We start from the raw sequence: 17196 nt of genomic DNA, 5'->3' as shown, positions 1-17196 counted from the left end.
GACGGGGGGGCCTCAGGAGGACGACTCCCCTGATCCTGGAGGAGACGCGGATGTGCGGTCAGAAGACGTCCAGCTGGGAGGAGGCCTCGGGGAAGACCCAGGACCAGGTGGAGAGATTAGATCTCCACACTGGCCTGGGAACGCCTCAGGATCCCCCAGTTAGAGCTGGTTAATGTGGCCCGGGAAAGGGAAGTTTGGGGTCCCCTGCTGGAGCTGCTGCGCCCGAGATCCGACCCCGAATAAGAGGCTGAAGATGAGATGAGACGTGGTGGAACAGCTTTTCTTCCATCTGAAAGAGGCCGAGTCACCAAACAAAGATGGCGGCACTCTGGGGGCGTCCACTGTCAGCTGTTCACGTCTGTTTGTCTTCTCTCAGGACTCTTCGACGGCGGCGGCGGCGGTGGACGAGTCGAGCGACGACGTCGTTCTGATCAAAGAGGAAACAACGAAGGAGGAAGTGAACAGCGACGCAGACGAGCTGCTGCTCAACGAGGACGGTGAGAGTAGACTGTCAAACACACGCCGCGTGATCCCAGCGTGGTTCATTCAGACTCATTTAAGCCCCGCCCACAGCGCTCTCCGTTGACTGTGTTGTGTTAATTCTGTCTGCTGCGATGTTAAAGGGTGAAGAACCACAACTACATGTTTACAAGCAGCACAGTCCTGAGAGGATACAGCTCGATGCTAACGCAGAATGGGAATTACCATTGAAGCGCTAACAAAAATTAGCAAACAACCATATCACACTGGTGACCTTCCACCATGTTTGTTTACTTTCTACAAAGTGCACACACACACAGAGACGGACACACAGAGACGCACACAGGGGCACAAACGTACACACAGACTCACACACGGACATGCACATAGGGACTCGCACACACGGACACACAGACGCACACATGGACACACACACGGACGCACACAGGGACTCAGACGCGCACACGGACGCACACACACGGAGGCACACATGGACACGCACACAGATGCACACAGGGACACTGACGCACAGAGGGACGCACAGACGCACACACACGGAGGCACACATGGACACGCACACAGATGCACGCACGAACACACACAGGGACTTTTACTGTTGCTCCCGTGTGGATCTATGAAAGTTAAACGTGTGTGTGTGTGTGTGTGTGTGTGTGTGTGTGTGTGTGTGTGTGTGTGTGTGTGTGTGTGTGTGTGTGTGTGTGTGTGTGTGTGTGTGTGTGTGTGTGTGTGTGTGTGTGTGTGTGTGTGTGTGTGTGTGTGTGTGTTTTAAGGGACTGAGGTGCAGCGGTCGGACACAGACGACAGTGAAGAAGGACCCTCTGGGATGATGATGATGACGTCGGCCTCGGCGGCCGCCTTGAGGCTGTGGGATCCGAACGGTGACGGGCCGTCTGCGGGTCCAGACCGCCTCGGCGCCGCGGGGTCTCCGGGCGCTGCAGGGGGCGCCGAGAGCGGCTCTTCAGACGTCGTGTTTGACTTGGCCTCGGAGCCGGACTGCGAAGCTCCGTCGGCGCTCCGGACGAGGGCGCCGTTCGCCCTCGGGTCCGGAGGGAGCCCCGCCTCGCCGCCCCGAACCTCGGAGCTGAAGCGCGGCGCGTCCCTGATCACCTACGACACGGACTTGGACCTGTGCACCTCCTCGTGGACCAGTCAGGGCCTGCCGAGCATCCTGCCCGCGCCTCACCGGGCGACACAGCCGGACAAAGCGCCGGACCCGAACGCCGCGGGCTTCCCCTCGGCGCTCGGCCTCGCCGGCTCCAGACTGGACCCGCTAGACCTGAACAGGTACAACAGGGACCGGCGCTTCGTCTGCAGCTACTGCGGGAAGTGCTTCACGTCGTCGCGGAGCCTGGAGACGCACGTGCGCGTCCACACGGGCGAGCGGCCGTACAGCTGCGCTCAGTGCGGGAAGCGCTTCACGCAGTCGGGACACCTGAAGACGCACCAGAGCGTCCACACGGGGGAGCGCCCGTTCGCCTGCGACCTCTGCGGGAAGAGGTTCGCCGGGAAGCAGAACCTGAGGATCCATCAGCAGAAGCACCACATGGGGGAGGGGGAGCAGAGCGCCGCGCCCGTGTGACAGGACGCCGTCAGCGCGGAGGAGACAAACTTTACCGCTGTGTTTTTATAACAGATGTTTTTTAAACGGTTCGATTCTCACGCCTTAAACATTTCAGACCATGTGAAGAAACGACGACTGAAGCGGAAAAATATACAGAAATAATCAATAAATGAATTTACCAAAAATATTAATATGTCTGAGGCCGTGGCTCTCAGCAGGAAACCGGTGGGTTCTTACTCCGGGTCCGGAATGAGTCCTTACCCCAAGTGAAGGACTTCAAGTACCTCAGGATCTTGTTCACGAGTGAGGGGACGATGGAGCGTGAGTTTGGCCGGAGAATCGGAGCAGCGGGGGCGGAGCTGCAGTCGCTCTACCGCACCGTTGTGACGAAAAGAGAGCTGAGGAAGACAAAGCTCTGGATCTACCCTCAGTCCTGGTTCCTACCCTCACCTGTGGTCATGAAAGCTGGGTCAGGACCCACAGAACCAGGTCCAGGTCAGGACCCAAAGAACCAGGTCCAGGTCAGGACCCAAAGAACCAGGTCCAGGTCAGGACCCAAAGAACCAGGTCCAGGTCAGGACCCAAAGAACCAGGTCCAGGTCCAAGCGTGTGAATGTGTTTCCTCAGGAGGGGGGCTGGAGTCTCCCTGAGAGAGAGGGGGAGAAGTTCAGCATCTGTGAGGAACTCGGAGTAGAGCCGCTGCACCTTTGTGTTGAAAGGAGCCAGTTGAGGTGGTTCAGGATCATCTGGTAAGGATGAACCCTGGGCGCCTCCCTAGGGAGGTGTTCCAGGCACGTCCAGCTGGGAGGAGGCCTCGGGGAAGACCCAGGACCAGGTGGAGAGATTAGATCTCCACACTGGCCTGGGAACGCCTCAGGATCCCCCAGTTAGAGCTGGTTAATGTGGCCCGGGAAAGGGAAGTTTGGGGTCCCCTGCTGGAGCTGCTGCCCCTGAGACCTGATCCAGGATCAGAGGCTGAAGATGAGATGAAAAATAAACAGGATTAATTGATCAAATGTGACATGTGGATTTTTCACCTTTGTGGTAATTTTACTATTTAATTTTCTTTCTTTTGATTTTTCCAATTTATTTAAATTATTTTTTACTTTTATTTTATATATTTATTTAAATTAAATTTAAATTTTTTATCCAAGTCTTTGTGCATCTTCTTCATAAATGCACATTTATTAAAATAAAGACTAAATATTTCACAAAGAAATGAAGAATAAATACAATTAAAATAAATAAATAAATTATTTTTTATTTATTAAATATTAAAATAAATTAAAAACCATTCAAAAAGAAATTAAAAATAAAATAGAACAATTAATACAAAAATAAATAAATTAAAAAACATTTAAAACCTAAATAAATATAATTGTGTCACATTTGATCCGTTAATTATTGTTTATTTGTTAATTTATTTTTTAATTATTTGCAGGATCGGTCGTCCGCGGGTAAAGACCTGATCCAGATGTAAACAGGACTGGGACCTGATCCAGATGTAAACAGGACCAGGTCCTGATCCAGGTCTAAACAGGACTGGGTCCTGATCCAGATGTAAACAGGACCGGGACCTGATCCAGGTCTAAACAGGACTGGGTCCTGATCCAGGTGTAAACAGGACCGGGACCTGATCCAGATGTAAACAGGACCGGGACCTGATCCAGGTCTAAACAGGACTGGGTCCTGATCCAGATGTAAACAGGACCGGGACCTGATCCAGGTCTAAACAGGACTGGGTCCTGATCCAGATGTAAACAGGACCGGGACCTGATCCAGGTCTAAACAGGACTGGGTCCTGATCCAGATGTAAACAGGACCGGGACCTGATCCAGGTGTAAACTGGACTGAGACCTGATCCAGGTCTAAACTGGACCGGGACCTGATCCAGGTGTAAACAGGACCGGGACCTGATCCAGATGTAAACAGGACCGGGACCTGATCCAGGTGTAAACTGGACCGGGACCTGATCCAGGTGTAAACAGGACCGGGACCTGATCCAGGTGTAAACAGGACCAGGTCCTGATCCAGATCCATTCTTACCTCAGAGAGGACCTGGGCCCTCGTGGGTCCCCCTCAGACCTGCAGCAGCGTGTGAACGTGTTGATGTGGCATTAAAACTGAAACCTCAGATCCACTGTCGTGTTTTTCTTTCACGTTGGTGCCGTGTGCAAAACAAGGGCCCAGGGCCGGAGCAGGTAACAGGGGGGCCCAGGGCCGGAGCAGGAGACAGGGGGGCCCAGGGCCGGAGCAGGAGATAGGGGGGCCCAGGGCCGGAGCAGGAGACAGGGGGGCCCTGGGCACAGACATTAAAAAGAGCCCCCCCCCCCCCCCCCATTGGCTCATATCAAGTCCTGTTGTTTTTAGATGTTTGACTTTTCTGTGGAGTTGATTTTTCATCTTTCTGCTGGTTTTATGTCTATTTTAGTCATTTTTCACAGCACTGTAGTGGATTTATCTTTATTTTAAGTCATTTTGTGATTATTTTTAGTCATTTGCATCTAATTTTTGATCATTTTAGTCCTTTTGTGAATATTATGCATGTTTTTTGAGACGTTTTACCTCATTTTGCCTCCTTTGTTGTAATTTTGTATCGTTTATAGTTGGTTTGTGGTCATTTAGCATCTCTGTGAAGTTGTGATGTTTTAAGTTGAATTGAAGTGCGAAAAACTTTGAAACCAGTTTGAAAAAGTGGCAAATGTGACACAGAGGCCTTAAAAGAGTTCTGTCTGATCTCAGCAGAATGATCCAAAAATAACTGTCCTTAAATCTCTGACGACCAAACTGTGAATTATAAAGAAATACTTTCAAAAACCAACATGGGCCTAAAAGAATCCAGTATCATTACCCGTCAGGATCCTCCACCTGACACGCACGCACACACACACGCACGCACGCACAGGTTCCAGAGTTAAACTCCTGCTCTGGAGCCTCCCGCTGCACCACACAGTGTTCTCCTGCAGAGGTCGTGACGGTGCTCAGATATAAAGACCGTTCACACAGAGCTGCTGCAGTTAACGTTCAGTAACTCAAACATCATCATGTGGATCCATGTTCACCGGAACATTAACGCCACAGTGCACCAGTATAAAGATGCACAATGATTAAAAATAGATGCAAAACAAACCAGGAAGGGACGCAAAATGACTAAACTGACACTAAATTACTACAAACAGATGTAAAATTATGAAAATAGATTCAGAATGACTAAAAATGAACGTAAAATTACTAAAATAGATGCAAAACGACTATGAAGGGATGCAAAATGACCACACATGCATGCAAAGTTATTAAAAATAGATCCAGAACGACTTAAAATAGACGTAAAATTACTAAAATAGATGCAAAACAACTATGAAGGGATGCAAAATGACCAAACAAGGATGCAAAATTATGAAAAATGGATTCAGAATGACTAAAAATGAATGTAAAATTGATGCAAAATGACAACAAACCGACGCAAAAGTATTAAAAAAATACAAGCAGAATGACTAAAACTGGATGCAACATGAATAAAAATAGAATCAAAATGACAAACTATCCATATGAATCAGAATCAGAATACTTTATTGATCCCCGGGGGGAAATTATTTCGTTCCAATGCTCCGTGCACAGTAGAAACAAGCCATAAAGATGAATAAGTAGAAATAAAATAAAGTAAAGACTCAAATAAAATACAATTAAAATAAATCTAAAGTAGCTAATAAATAGCCAATAAAATACAGTACAAATAAATAATAAACAATCAAGTAAACAATCTGAAGTGAATAGATGCAAAATGGCAACAAACGGATGAAAATGTATTAAAAATAGATTCAGAATGAATAAAACTGAATGCAAATTTAATAAAAACTAGAATCAAAATGACAAACGGATGCAAAATTATGAAAAATAGATTCAGAATGAATAAAAATGGACCTAAAACGACTGAAATTGATGCAAAATGACTAAAAAAAATGGCTGCTGTGTCGGAAACACTGGCCCATCATTAAACGCAGAACCATGTGAGAAACATCACAATAACAACAGGCTCTTATTTTGAAGTCAGCTGTTATCCCGGAAGTCCGAGGCTGGCGGCGGAAGTAGGAGGACGTGTGTCCCCTTTGTGAAGCTCCAACATCCGCGGTTCCGTCACCGACATCAGCCGGAGTCCCAGCGGCCGCCGGAGCTCCGTGGGCCCGTCACGAGTGAGTCCCGTCCCGGTCCCGGTCCCTCGCGCGCGGCGGGATGTCGGTCTTAAGCAGCAGAGCTGTGCACGAGCAGCTGTCCGTCATCATGGGCGCGCTCACCAGAGCCGCGGTGACGGACATCTGTCAGCTGGTGGACGAAGGGTACGCGCTGCTGCAGCTGGAGATCCGCCGCAGCCACCAGGAGAACCAGGACCTGAGGAGGAAGCTGCACCTCATCCAGTCCATCGTGGTCCGGGGCAGCGGCGGGGCAGAGGGCGGGGGGGCGGCGGAGGAACCGGAGCCCGGACCGGCCCCGGAGGAGAGCGCGCAGCAGGCGGAAGCAGCGCAGCAACACCGGGACAGCGACGGAGGAGACGCCGCTGCTCCGGTGCTGCGGGAGGAGGTAAACAAGAGCCGGCCCGGTGTCACCTTCACCCCGGAAGCTGCTCACGCACTCACGGGTGTTAGGAGTCAGGACAGGTGTCCGTCAAACAAGTGTAAAGGGACGCAGAATGACTAAATATGGATGCAAAACAAGTGTAAAGGGACGCAAAATGACTAAATATGGACACAAAATGACCAAACATTGATGCAAAAATTAAAAAATGAATGCACAATGATTAGAAATGAATGCAAAACTATTATAAATGGATTCAAAATGTTAAACAATTGATGCAAAACAAGTAGGAAGGGACACAAAAGAAATAAAAATTCTTAAAAATGGATGCAAAATGATTAAAAATAGACAAAAAATGACCAAACATGGACGCAAAATTATTATAAATTGATGCAAAAGTGACAAAAATGTATGCAGAATGACTAAATATGGAAGCAAAACAAGTAGGAAGGGACACAAAATACCTAAACATGGACACAAAAGGACCAAGAAGGGATGCAAAACCAATAAACGACTATGACGGGACACAAAAGGACTAACATTGGATGCACAATTATTAAAAACAGATGCAAAACGAATAGGAAGTGAATCACTCGGCTGCAGCTGAAGCGTTAAAAACGTCCATTTCCTCTTTTTAATTCTTTTCTCATTGAATCTGAAATGAACCGTAGAGACGAGTCGGAGCTCAGGACTTTTTTATATTTAGGTGTTTGAAAAAACATATTTCACGTGTGAATGCGTCGCTCGCCCCGGCTGTTTGCCTCGTTGTAGCTATTTTATATTCATTCATCAGTAATTTTAATACTTTTATGTTGTTTTAATCCTGTTGCAGCTTCCTGACGTGGTGTTGATCAAAGACGAAGACTCGGACGCGGACGACAGCTTCGAGGACGGTGAGTGAAGCGCAGGAGGCTCCGTCCGTCTCCGTGTTCGGACCGTTTCTACGTCCACGGCCTCGTTTCTACGTCCACGGCCTCGTTTCTACGTCCACGGCCTCGTTTCTACGTCCACGGCCGCGTTTATTCAACATTTATCCAGCAACACGTGCAGGAAACAGATTTTTAAGGCTGAGTCACGACGTGATAAAGAGATATCTCTAAAAACCTTCCACTCTAAGACGTCGAGCTGATTTTAAACGCTGCGTCTTCTCTTCCAGGTGAAACTACACCCGATGACGGAGGCGGCGCCGCAGCCAGAGAGCGCGGCGGCCGGAGTATGAAGCGGCGCTGGCCGGGAAGCGAGGAGACGGACAGGAAGTCACCCTCTGAGCCGCTCACGCTGAAAACTGCGGGGACACAGAAGAAGAGCGTGACAGTCTTCTCCCTGGACTCTCCTCGTAGCGAGCCGGGATGCTCTGGCGAGGTCTGCGGAGACGAGCTGGACGTCGGCGGCGGCGAGTCGGTTTGTTCCTACACGTCGCAGATGGACCCGGACGTCCAGCTCGTCCACCAGGAGTGCTCGCTGTTCCCGCCGAGCTCCAACAGACAGACGTACTTTGGTAACGGCGCTCTGATGGAGTCTCACTCTCCCACGGGCAAAGCAGAGCTGGACCTCAGCCTGACGTGGACCAAACCGTCCAAAGGTCAGATGGCGTTCGCTCAGTTTCACCAAAGCGAGAACTTGGACGCCGACGCTTTCGGACTCAAGATGGTCAGCGTCACGGGCTCGACCTCCACGGACTGTCAGCTGTCCGAGAGCAGCAACTCTGCGTACGAGTACGACGACGGCGACCTGAACTTCCCCCTCTACAGGGACCCGTCGGGGCGGCCGCAGCTCTGTAACGGGCAGCCGGGCGCCCGGGGGAAGCGCTTCGTGTGCGCCATCTGCTCAAAGACGTACGCCACGTCGCAGAACCTGGAGGTTCACATGCGGATCCACACGGGCGAGAGGCCGTTCAGCTGCAGCCAGTGCGGCAAGAAGTTCACCCAGTCGGCTCACCTGAAGTCGCACCTGAGCGTCCACTCCGGCGAGCGGCCGTACACCTGCACGTTCTGCTCCAGGAGCTTCATCGTCAAATACAGCCTCAAGTTACACATGAAGAAATGTCATTCCGACGCCATCCCGACGTCCCACGGTCATCCCGACGCCATGTCGTCGTCCCACAGTCATCCCGACGCCATCCCGACGTCCCACGGTCATCCCGACGCCATCCCCACGTCCCACAGTCATTCCGACGCCATCCCGTCGTCCCACAGTCATCCCAACGCCATCCCGTCGTCCCACAGTCATCCCGACGCCATGTCGTCGTCCCACAGTCATCCCCACGACTGAACTAATGTGTGTAAACGTTCTGTAAATATCCACTTTTACATCAGGTGTATTTAAACGACTGAATGATTCACAAAAACTATTTTTTATTTGTGATTTTTGTTCAAATTTGATGCTTTGAGCGTCTCAAATTTGAAGACTTCCTGTTTCTTTTTTAAGCATCATAGTAAAATTATTACAAAGAGAATCAACGCAATTGCAAAGACACAAAACAACCACAAAGAGACACATAACAGCTTCAAAGTGCGACTTCAGAGACACAAAACAACTACAAAGAGACACAAAACAACTACAAAGAGACTCAGTGTGACTTCAGAGAGATGGAAACGTCTCACTTTTAAAGTCTGAAGTGTAAAGTTCAAAAACATTTCACGAGTTTATTTGTGTTGTGTAAAAAAACTTGTTTATAAATAAAAACTAACTCTGAAATTGTTTTGTATCCAGTTTGTTTTAAAACAGGTCGTAACAACTTCACGTTTCAGGCGTGGAGCAGGTTTTAATGCTGTGTTTCACACGAGGAAACAAAGTTCACATCAACACCTCCCTCTCTTCCTGTTCAGAGACCTGGGGAAACGCTTTCTAAGGGCCCCCTCCCACTGTGCCTCCGTCCCGTGCCCCGTGCTTTAGGGTCCTTGTCCCCCCCTCCAGGCCCGTTTGTACTCACACTACCTGGGCCTCGAAGAATGCTTCTTGCTGCCTATACGTCATCACGCCGTAACACGTCACACGCATTGATGACGTCATGGCGATGCGTGGCTTTGTTTCCAGATCTTTCCGTAGACCTCGGAGTTTTTGTGCGTCTTGTCGACTGTTTTTGAATCTTTTCATCGACCAAATCTGCAGTAAACACTCCACCTCCGCATCACACCAACGTGAACCTTTCACCGCCATTGTTTGAAATGTCCGCGCATGGTCCCTCCTTCTTTTTTCTACGTCCCAACAGGCGCACAGGAAATGACCTCAGAACCGCCGTAGGCCTCGTGCTCGTACACGTGCGCACGCTCGTGCTCGTACACGTGCAAACGTGCTTTACTAAAGCCCACCTCTCCCAAACGGGCCGTGGACGGAAAGCGTGCCGCTCCTAGACGCGGTACGGTTGCACTCACACTGGTCAAAGGAACCAGACTTTAGCTGTGGAACCTGTTCTGGCACGGTGCGGAGGCACAGTGGGAGTGCGCCCTAAAGCTCTTTACAACCGTTCTTCAAAAACGAGTCACTGGGATAATTCATGATGTCGCTTCATGAACACACTAACCAGATATTCACACAGGACCAAACTATTACATTTCCTGGTCTGCTGGAATTCAAAAGTGCCCAAAAAAAGCTTCAAAGCCAGGAATAAAAAAAAACAAGCAATGTTTTCTCAAAATATATATTTTTTAAAATATAAAAACATGTTATTATTGCAATAAAATAAAACCTAAATATTAAAATGATTGTGATAATATTTATATTTAATGCTCTGAGTAAAAAGAATCACACAGGATTTAAAAATTTAAGAAAAACACTAAATTAAAGTTGTTTTTTATATATTTTAGATTAATGTCCAATGACACTTTGCACATGCGCAGTGCGGCGCGTCTCCAGTCCATTTTCCCCCATCACTTCCGGGTTGGTCTCGAGGCTGTTTACATTCAGGTGAACGCGCGTGTGTCCTCGCTCACCTGGCCGCCCCGTTAAACGCACGCACGCACGCACGCACGCACGCACGCGGCGGGTCTCGAACATGTCTCCGGCCGCGGCCCTGCACGCGCAGCTGGCCTCCATCGTGGAGGTGTTGGCGAACACGGCGGTGGCGGAGATCTGTGAGCTCGTGGACAGCGGGTACTCGGTGCTGCAGCTGGAGCTCAACCGGAGCCGCAAGGAGAACGAGGCGCTGCGGAGAAAGCTGCGGCTCACGGAGCTGCGGGCCGCCCGGGGGGCCGCGCTGAGGGCCGCCGCCGCCGCCGCCGCACCGCTGCCGCGTCCACCGCTGCCGCGTCCACCGCGACAGTCGCTGCCGCTGCCGCAGCTGCCGCCGCCGCCGCCGCCAGCTCATCAGCGGAGGAGGAGCGGGAGCCCCGGAGGTGAGCGCCGCTCCCACCGGAGCCTTCATCCGTTATTTAATATTATTATTTTACATTTATTTTTATTTTAGTGTTTTTGTTTATTTTTTATTTGATTCATTTTTTATTTTTATTGTTTTTAGTTTTTTTATCTAATTTTTAACATGTATTTTGTTTATTTTATATACTATTTATATTTATTGATTCTAATTTTATTGATTCTTTAACATGTATCATTTGTTTATTTATTTTTATTTTAGATTTATTTTTATTGATTTTAGTTTATTTCATTTATTATTTGTTTATTTCTTTACATCTTAGATTTATTGTATTGATGTGAGTATTTTATTTTATCTTTTAATTTCTTATTATTGATTTTATTTATTAAGTATTTTATTTTAAAACATGAAAAAATAAAACAAAAAGCAGAAAATAAAAACATTACAAAACTAGAAAGCGCGAGAGAATATTTTTATTCATTTTTATTTATTTTTATGAATTATTGAATTTAAATGTTTAATCTGCATTTGTCACAACAAACGGCTCTGGAATATAATTTTTAGTCGTTTAAACTCTTTGAACGTGATTTAAAGTGAATTAAAATCATATTTTTATTATATTTATATCAACGTGTCAGAGCCTCTAACGCTGTGACTCACCTGCTGCAGGTGAGGCGCTGCCGTCCAATCAGGAGGCTCTGCGGTGCCGAGAGCCCGCCCCCTCCTCAGGGCCGGGACAGGACGCCGCCCGGGGCCCGGTGAGTGGACGCTTCCTCCTCCAGCGCCATTATTATTATTATTATTATTATTATTAGTATTATTCTGACTCCGTCCGTTCCCTCTCAGCCTGCTGCAGGAGAGCCGACTGTGGCACTGACCGCAGCGCCGGGCGCCGTGATCAAAGTGGAGGCCGAGGACGAGCCCTGGAGCGGGCCCGAGCCCTGGACCCGGCCCCTGCAGGACGGTAAGAACCCTGATCCTGGATCGTTCTGGACGTTATTTAAGCGACACCGACCCGACAGACCGAGCTACGGCACCAGGAAACAAAATGGCCGCCAAGCGCGCCCACGCACCAGAGGAGTGAAGAGGTCAAAGGTCGATGTTCAGTTAAAGACTCATCTTCTAATTATATATTTTTATTATTTAAAACATGTAAAAATAAAATAAACGTCAGACAGAAAATAAATATATGAAACGACTAAAAAGCCCAAAGATATTTTAATATTTTCTGATTTTTTATTTTATTTTCTGAATTTTTATTCTTTTATTAATTTATTTAAACATATAAAATAAAAATATTAAACAACTAGAAAGCCTAAACATTTATGAATATTTTATATTATTATAATTATTTTTTCTAATTATTTATTTATTTAAACATAAAATAGAAAATAAAACTATTACACAACTAGAAAGCCTAAAGATATATTTTATTATTTTTTAAATTATTTATTTATTTAAACATATTAAATAAAAATATTAGAACTAGAAAGAATAAAAATATGATTTTTTAAAAATTATTTTTTAATTTTATTTTACAAATTTTTATTCTTTATTTATTTATTTAAACATAAAATAGAAAATAAAAATATTAGAACTAGAAATCACCGAGGTGTGAATATTTTTATGAATTTTATTTTATTAAACAAATGTTTTTTCCGTAAACGTGAAAAATCATCTTCTGCTTTTCTTTCTCTCCAGGAGACTTTGGTCCCGTCTCCACGGAGACAGAAGCCCCGCCCCCGCTGCCCAAACAGGAAGCAGCAGAGGAGCCCGACGGCCCGTCTCAGGCGTGGGTGATCGGGGAGGTCAGCTCCACGTCGGCGTCCGTCCCACAGACCCTCAACGCCGCTCAGAGGCCGGACGCCAGCGGGTACGACCGCCTGATGTTCGATCCCCAGCTGCAGCGCGGCCCCCTCACTACCCAGAATGCTTTGGGGGAGGATCCCGGCTGCTCGTACGCGTTGAACACCGGCGTGAGTATTTCAGCTGCGTCTGACTCGGGCGGCGGCGGCGGCTTCCCTTTCCCCGTCTGCGAGGCGAGTCAGCACCAGCGGCCCGCGGACGAGACGCGGCGCCCCGCGAGGAAAGAGCCGCCGGAGAGAGCCGGCGCTTTCGTTCGAAGGGACCGGTGGAGGCTTCAGGACGGCGTCGTCAGGGAGGACGGCGGGGGCAGGACGTTCGTCTGCACGTGCTGCGGTAAGACGCTGGCGTGCCTGAAGAACCTGAAGACCCACATGAGGGTCCACACGGGCGAGAAGCCGTTCGTGTGCGCGCTCTGCGGCAAACGCTTCTCCGACTCCAGCAACCTGAAGCGCCACCAGAGCGTCCACACGGGCGAGAAGCGCTACGGCTGCCTGCACTGCGGGAAGCGCTTCGCCCAGTCGGGCTCGCTGAAGGTGCACATGAGCGTGCACACCGACTGCAAACAGTTCAGGTGCTCCTTCTGCGGCAAGACCTTCATCTCCGGCAGCCACCTGCGGCGCCACGTCACCGTGCACGCCGCCGAGAAACGCTTCGCGCCGGCGTTTCAGTGACGAGTCAGACGAACGGGAAACACGGAGAGAACGGAGCGAGGGGCGGGAACATGAACGAGCGCGTGAGAGAGAGACGCCTCTCGTCTCCGTCAGGAACTCTTTTCACAGCGACGAGTCACAGCAATGAGTCAGCAACGAGTCACAGCGACGAGTCACAGCAGCGACGAGTCACAGCAGCAACACGGTTATTTCCTCCCTGACTGTGATTGGCTTGTACTCCTTGTTAGCACGCTAACGCCCTGATAGCACGCTAACTCCTTGTTAGCACGCTAACTCCTTGTTAGCACGCTTACTCCTTGTTAGCACGCTTACTCCTTGTTAGCACGCTAACTCCTTGTTAGCACACTAACTGCTAAATGAGTAAAACTCTGCCTCTAATCTTCTGACTTTGAGAACTAAGAGTCGTACAAAGTTAGTGTCAGTGATGTTTGTGTGTTTTTACGTGTTTCACATGTTCGGCTGCTGCGGCGCCGTTTCCTCTCGTCATCGCTCACAGACGGCGTCCACAGGAAGCAGCGTCCACAGGAAGCAGCGTCCACAGGAAGCAGCGTCCACAGGAAGCAGCGTCCACAGGAAGCTCCGCGTCGCTGCAGACGCCTTTTTTAAACTCAATAAATGTCTTTTTTTTCAGACTCGTTGTGTAGTTTTTCTATGAACTGAGGGAGAAAACAGTTCGTTTGTATCTGACATCAGTCGATCCTTTGATTATTTAACTGAAGATCTGTGATTATGAAACACATTCAATTAAACGTCACATATATAAACATATATTTATATTGAACAGGTGAGATACATTAGACAATAATATTATTAAACAGGAACGAACACGTCGTCTCTTTATAAAGACACAGGTGTGAGTCGGCACTTTTACGTGACTTAAAAACAGACTTTTTATAGTTAATATGAAACATAATACAGAACTTTTCTGCACTAAAAAGCCTAAAAACGTGTTTCATCACGGACGAACGCTGAACGCACAAAAGTCACTGATGTAAAAGCAGAGAAACGCGTATATTATATTTATTTTAAGACTCTTTCAGCTCATCTTTGGTCTCCAGCTGCAAAATCAACGAACATCTGGATCAAAAACCAGGGGACACGGACAGACGGGCGCACACGCACATCCTTTCTAAATCCATTTCATAATTTACACTTTACACATTTTGCCTTGATGCTTTTATTTTGAAAATCACAAGTATTGAACATTATTTGTGCCGTTTTTAAGTCCTCTCACGTATGCCCCGCCCCTTTCATCATCGCGTGTCTTAAACAGAACGTGTCACTTCCTGAATTTATGCAAATAAACAAAAACACACAATAAACCAACACCTTACTGATGTTCAGGCAGCTGATCCACTTAATGTAACTCACACTTATTATACTTTTATATAATGATAATTAGTGATTAAAGTGCAGTTTCATGTGTTTCTGCGGCGTAAACGACGCGCGCTCAAACCTCCGAGCTGCTCCAAGAATCAACCTGCAGCCGGGTTCACGTCCCTCGTCCGCGGTCGCGCTCAGGACCCGGTGAGTCGTGGTTTTTGTCTTATTTGTTGAATTATATTTAATAAAATTCTGTTTCTTTGTTTATAAAAACTCTGACAAACATTAAACCCGGCCGTGCGTTAGAGGAGCCGTGCACTCACCTGCTCAGGAGGCTGCAGCAGCTTCAGTGTGGCCTGAGGAGCTCACCAGGTGTTTCCACTCATCACTTCCTGTCCTGCACGCCTGTGGGCGGGGCCTGAAGCATGTGGGCGGGGCCTGCAGCCTGTGGGCCAATCAGAGAGCTTCCCCTCCTCCCTCTCATCACGTCCGTGTGCAGGTGGAGTCGGTTAAATGCATAACTTTTTAATAAACTGCCTCTTTTAAAAAGCATCTGAAAAACACTGTGTTTGAATCTTTTTATTCACTTTTACAGTTTAAATCTTTTTCGGACACTTTCAGGATTTAAACCCTTTAAAGTTTGTTCGTTATTTTAACAAATAAACAAAGTGAAACACAGAAAGTGTCTCTGTCTTTAAAACAGGAGGAAACTTTAATTTGAACTTCACATCAAACGAAAACATTTTCACTGAAACTTTAAAAACTGTGAAACTTAATCCCAAACAGGAGCGAGCAGCTGCTCTTCATGCTGATGTTTGGGACTTTACGTCATTTACGCATTTAAATCTTTACGTTTGGAGTTAAATCTCGTTTCCACGCTGTTTAATGTTTAATGTTTAATGTTTTCAGTCTTTAATAACACAGACTACAGCACAGAGGAGTAAAAAGGATAAATAGAGGAATAAAATAATAATAATAAGTGCCTGTGAATGTGTCCAGATCATCGTTATCCCCATCTGACCAGGACCAGGACCAGGACCAGGCTGGGACTGGACCAGGACCAGGACCAGGACCAGGACCAGGACCAGGCTGGACCAGGACCAGGACCAGGAACAGGACCAGGACCAGGACCAGGACCAGGCTGGGGCTGGTCCAACTAACTGATGTGGAGATCCAGGTATTTAACCTCTCACAGGTCGATGATGTCACTGGAACCCTTTGTGCTCCAAGTGCCCACGACAGGAGGCCATTGGTGGACTCCAACGACCGTCGTTAGAGAGACAGTCGTTGGTGGGAAGTTGGTCTGGACTTAGTTAGTGCTGGTCCAGGACCAGGACCAGGACCAGGCACTTGGAGCACAAAGGGTTCCAGTGACATCATCGACCTGTGAGAGGTTAAATACCTGGATCTCACACCACATAGTTGGACCAGGCTTGGTCCTGGTCCTGGTCCTGGTCCAGTCCCAGCCTGGTCCTGGTCCTGCTCCTGGTCCTGGTCCAGTCCCAGCCTGGTCCTGGTCCTGGTCCAGGGGGCGAAACATCTTCCTAGACAAATAACCAAGTCCAGTTGCTTTGAAGATATAATAAGTGCAGAGTTTCACATTTTCCACACGTGCAGTCAGTGGGAAATCAAATATCTGTGCTCAGTCGTTGCTCATCTGAAGGTTTCAGCGTACACGTGCGCACGCTCGTGCTCGTACACGTGCGCACGCTCGTGCTCGTACACGTGCAAACGTGCTTTACTAAAGCCCACCTCTCCCAAACGTGCCGCTCCTAGACGTGGTACGGTTGCACTCACACTGGTCAAACGCACGAGGCTTGACCCGAAAAACCGGTTTTGGCACAGTACGGATGGACAGTGAGAGTGCGCCCTTAGTAACAAAGATCACTGACTCAGCACATTTTTACAATACAAACGTTTAAAACAGTGAAGTTTCCCTCTCAGAGAGTCGGTTCGTGTGAACAGCTCCTCTCTGCTCTGAGGGTCTTGGCGTAGTTTGAGGCCCAAACGTGATTTGACTTGGAAAAAGTTTATAAACTCACAAAGTACTTTTTTATTCATACTTTACGACGCAAAGGAGCAATTTTCCTTCGTCGTGACTCCAGAGATTCTCTCTCTGATCCCAAAACACTGGAACTTTTGCTTCCTCACAGAGTTTCAAAATAAGAGCGAAACGTGTCGGTTTAAGGTTTGGGTTTAAAACACTTCCCTGTATTTGTCTGAATCCCCGGCTGCTGGAGGATAAAAGGCACTTTAACGGCTGAAGAGTTCGACTCCAGAATGACGAACGTCACGATTTCATGTTTAAAACACGGGTCGATCAAAACCTGCTGCTCAGCTTTAAGTGGAGTCTCCTCCTGCTGGACATTAGAGAGAATGCAGCTTTAAGTGGA

The 17196-nt window shown here is 47.9% G+C and overlaps 4 protein-coding genes across 5 annotated transcripts in view; 3 read left to right on the top strand and 1 right to left on the bottom strand.

Annotated features, from left to right (window-relative positions):
- LOC310957494 (uncharacterized protein) overlaps positions 1 to 2754 on the top strand; it is a 4065-nt gene extending 1311 nt beyond the window's left edge. For both annotated transcript variants that reach the window (XM_083928075.1, XM_083928074.1), the window contains exons 3-4: positions 377 to 497; positions 1272 to 2754. In XM_083928075.1, the coding sequence (XP_083784201.1) occupies positions 377 to 497; positions 1272 to 2080 (930 nt within the window). In that variant the 3' untranslated portion in view covers positions 2081 to 2754. The remainder of the gene's footprint in view (positions 1 to 376; positions 498 to 1271) is intronic.
- dnaaf11 (dynein axonemal assembly factor 11) overlaps positions 1 to 13957 on the bottom strand; it is a gene marked incomplete at its 3' end in the record, with an annotated part of 46491 nt that extends 32534 nt beyond the window's left edge. The window contains exon 1 of the mRNA XM_083928565.1: positions 13923 to 13957. The remainder of the gene's footprint in view (positions 1 to 13922) is intronic.
- On the top strand, positions 6148 to 9194 carry LOC310958160 (uncharacterized protein). The gene is made up of 3 exons (XM_083928992.1): positions 6148 to 6637; positions 7464 to 7524; positions 7788 to 9194. The coding sequence occupies exons 1-3, from the start codon at positions 6293 to 6295 to the stop codon at positions 8900 to 8902; spliced, it is 1521 nt and encodes a 506-aa protein (XP_083785118.1). The 5' UTR covers positions 6148 to 6292; the 3' UTR covers positions 8903 to 9194.
- LOC310957493 (uncharacterized protein) lies at positions 10517 to 13952 on the top strand. The gene is made up of 4 exons (XM_083928073.1): positions 10517 to 10965; positions 11613 to 11701; positions 11790 to 11907; positions 12645 to 13952. Exons 1-4 carry the CDS (start codon positions 10626 to 10628, stop codon positions 13478 to 13480), a joined length of 1383 nt encoding a protein of 460 aa, XP_083784199.1. The 5' UTR covers positions 10517 to 10625; the 3' UTR covers positions 13481 to 13952.
- Positions 13958 to 17196: the final 3239 nt, after the last annotated feature.

The sequence above is a fragment of the Echiichthys vipera genome (assembly GCF_963691815.1).
Source record: "Echiichthys vipera genome assembly, chromosome: 15".
Classification (NCBI taxonomy): Eukaryota; Metazoa; Chordata; class Actinopteri; order Perciformes; family Trachinidae; genus Echiichthys; species Echiichthys vipera.
Note: the sequence above shows the minus strand (reverse complement) of the source record. Positions and strands in the feature narration are given on the sequence as shown.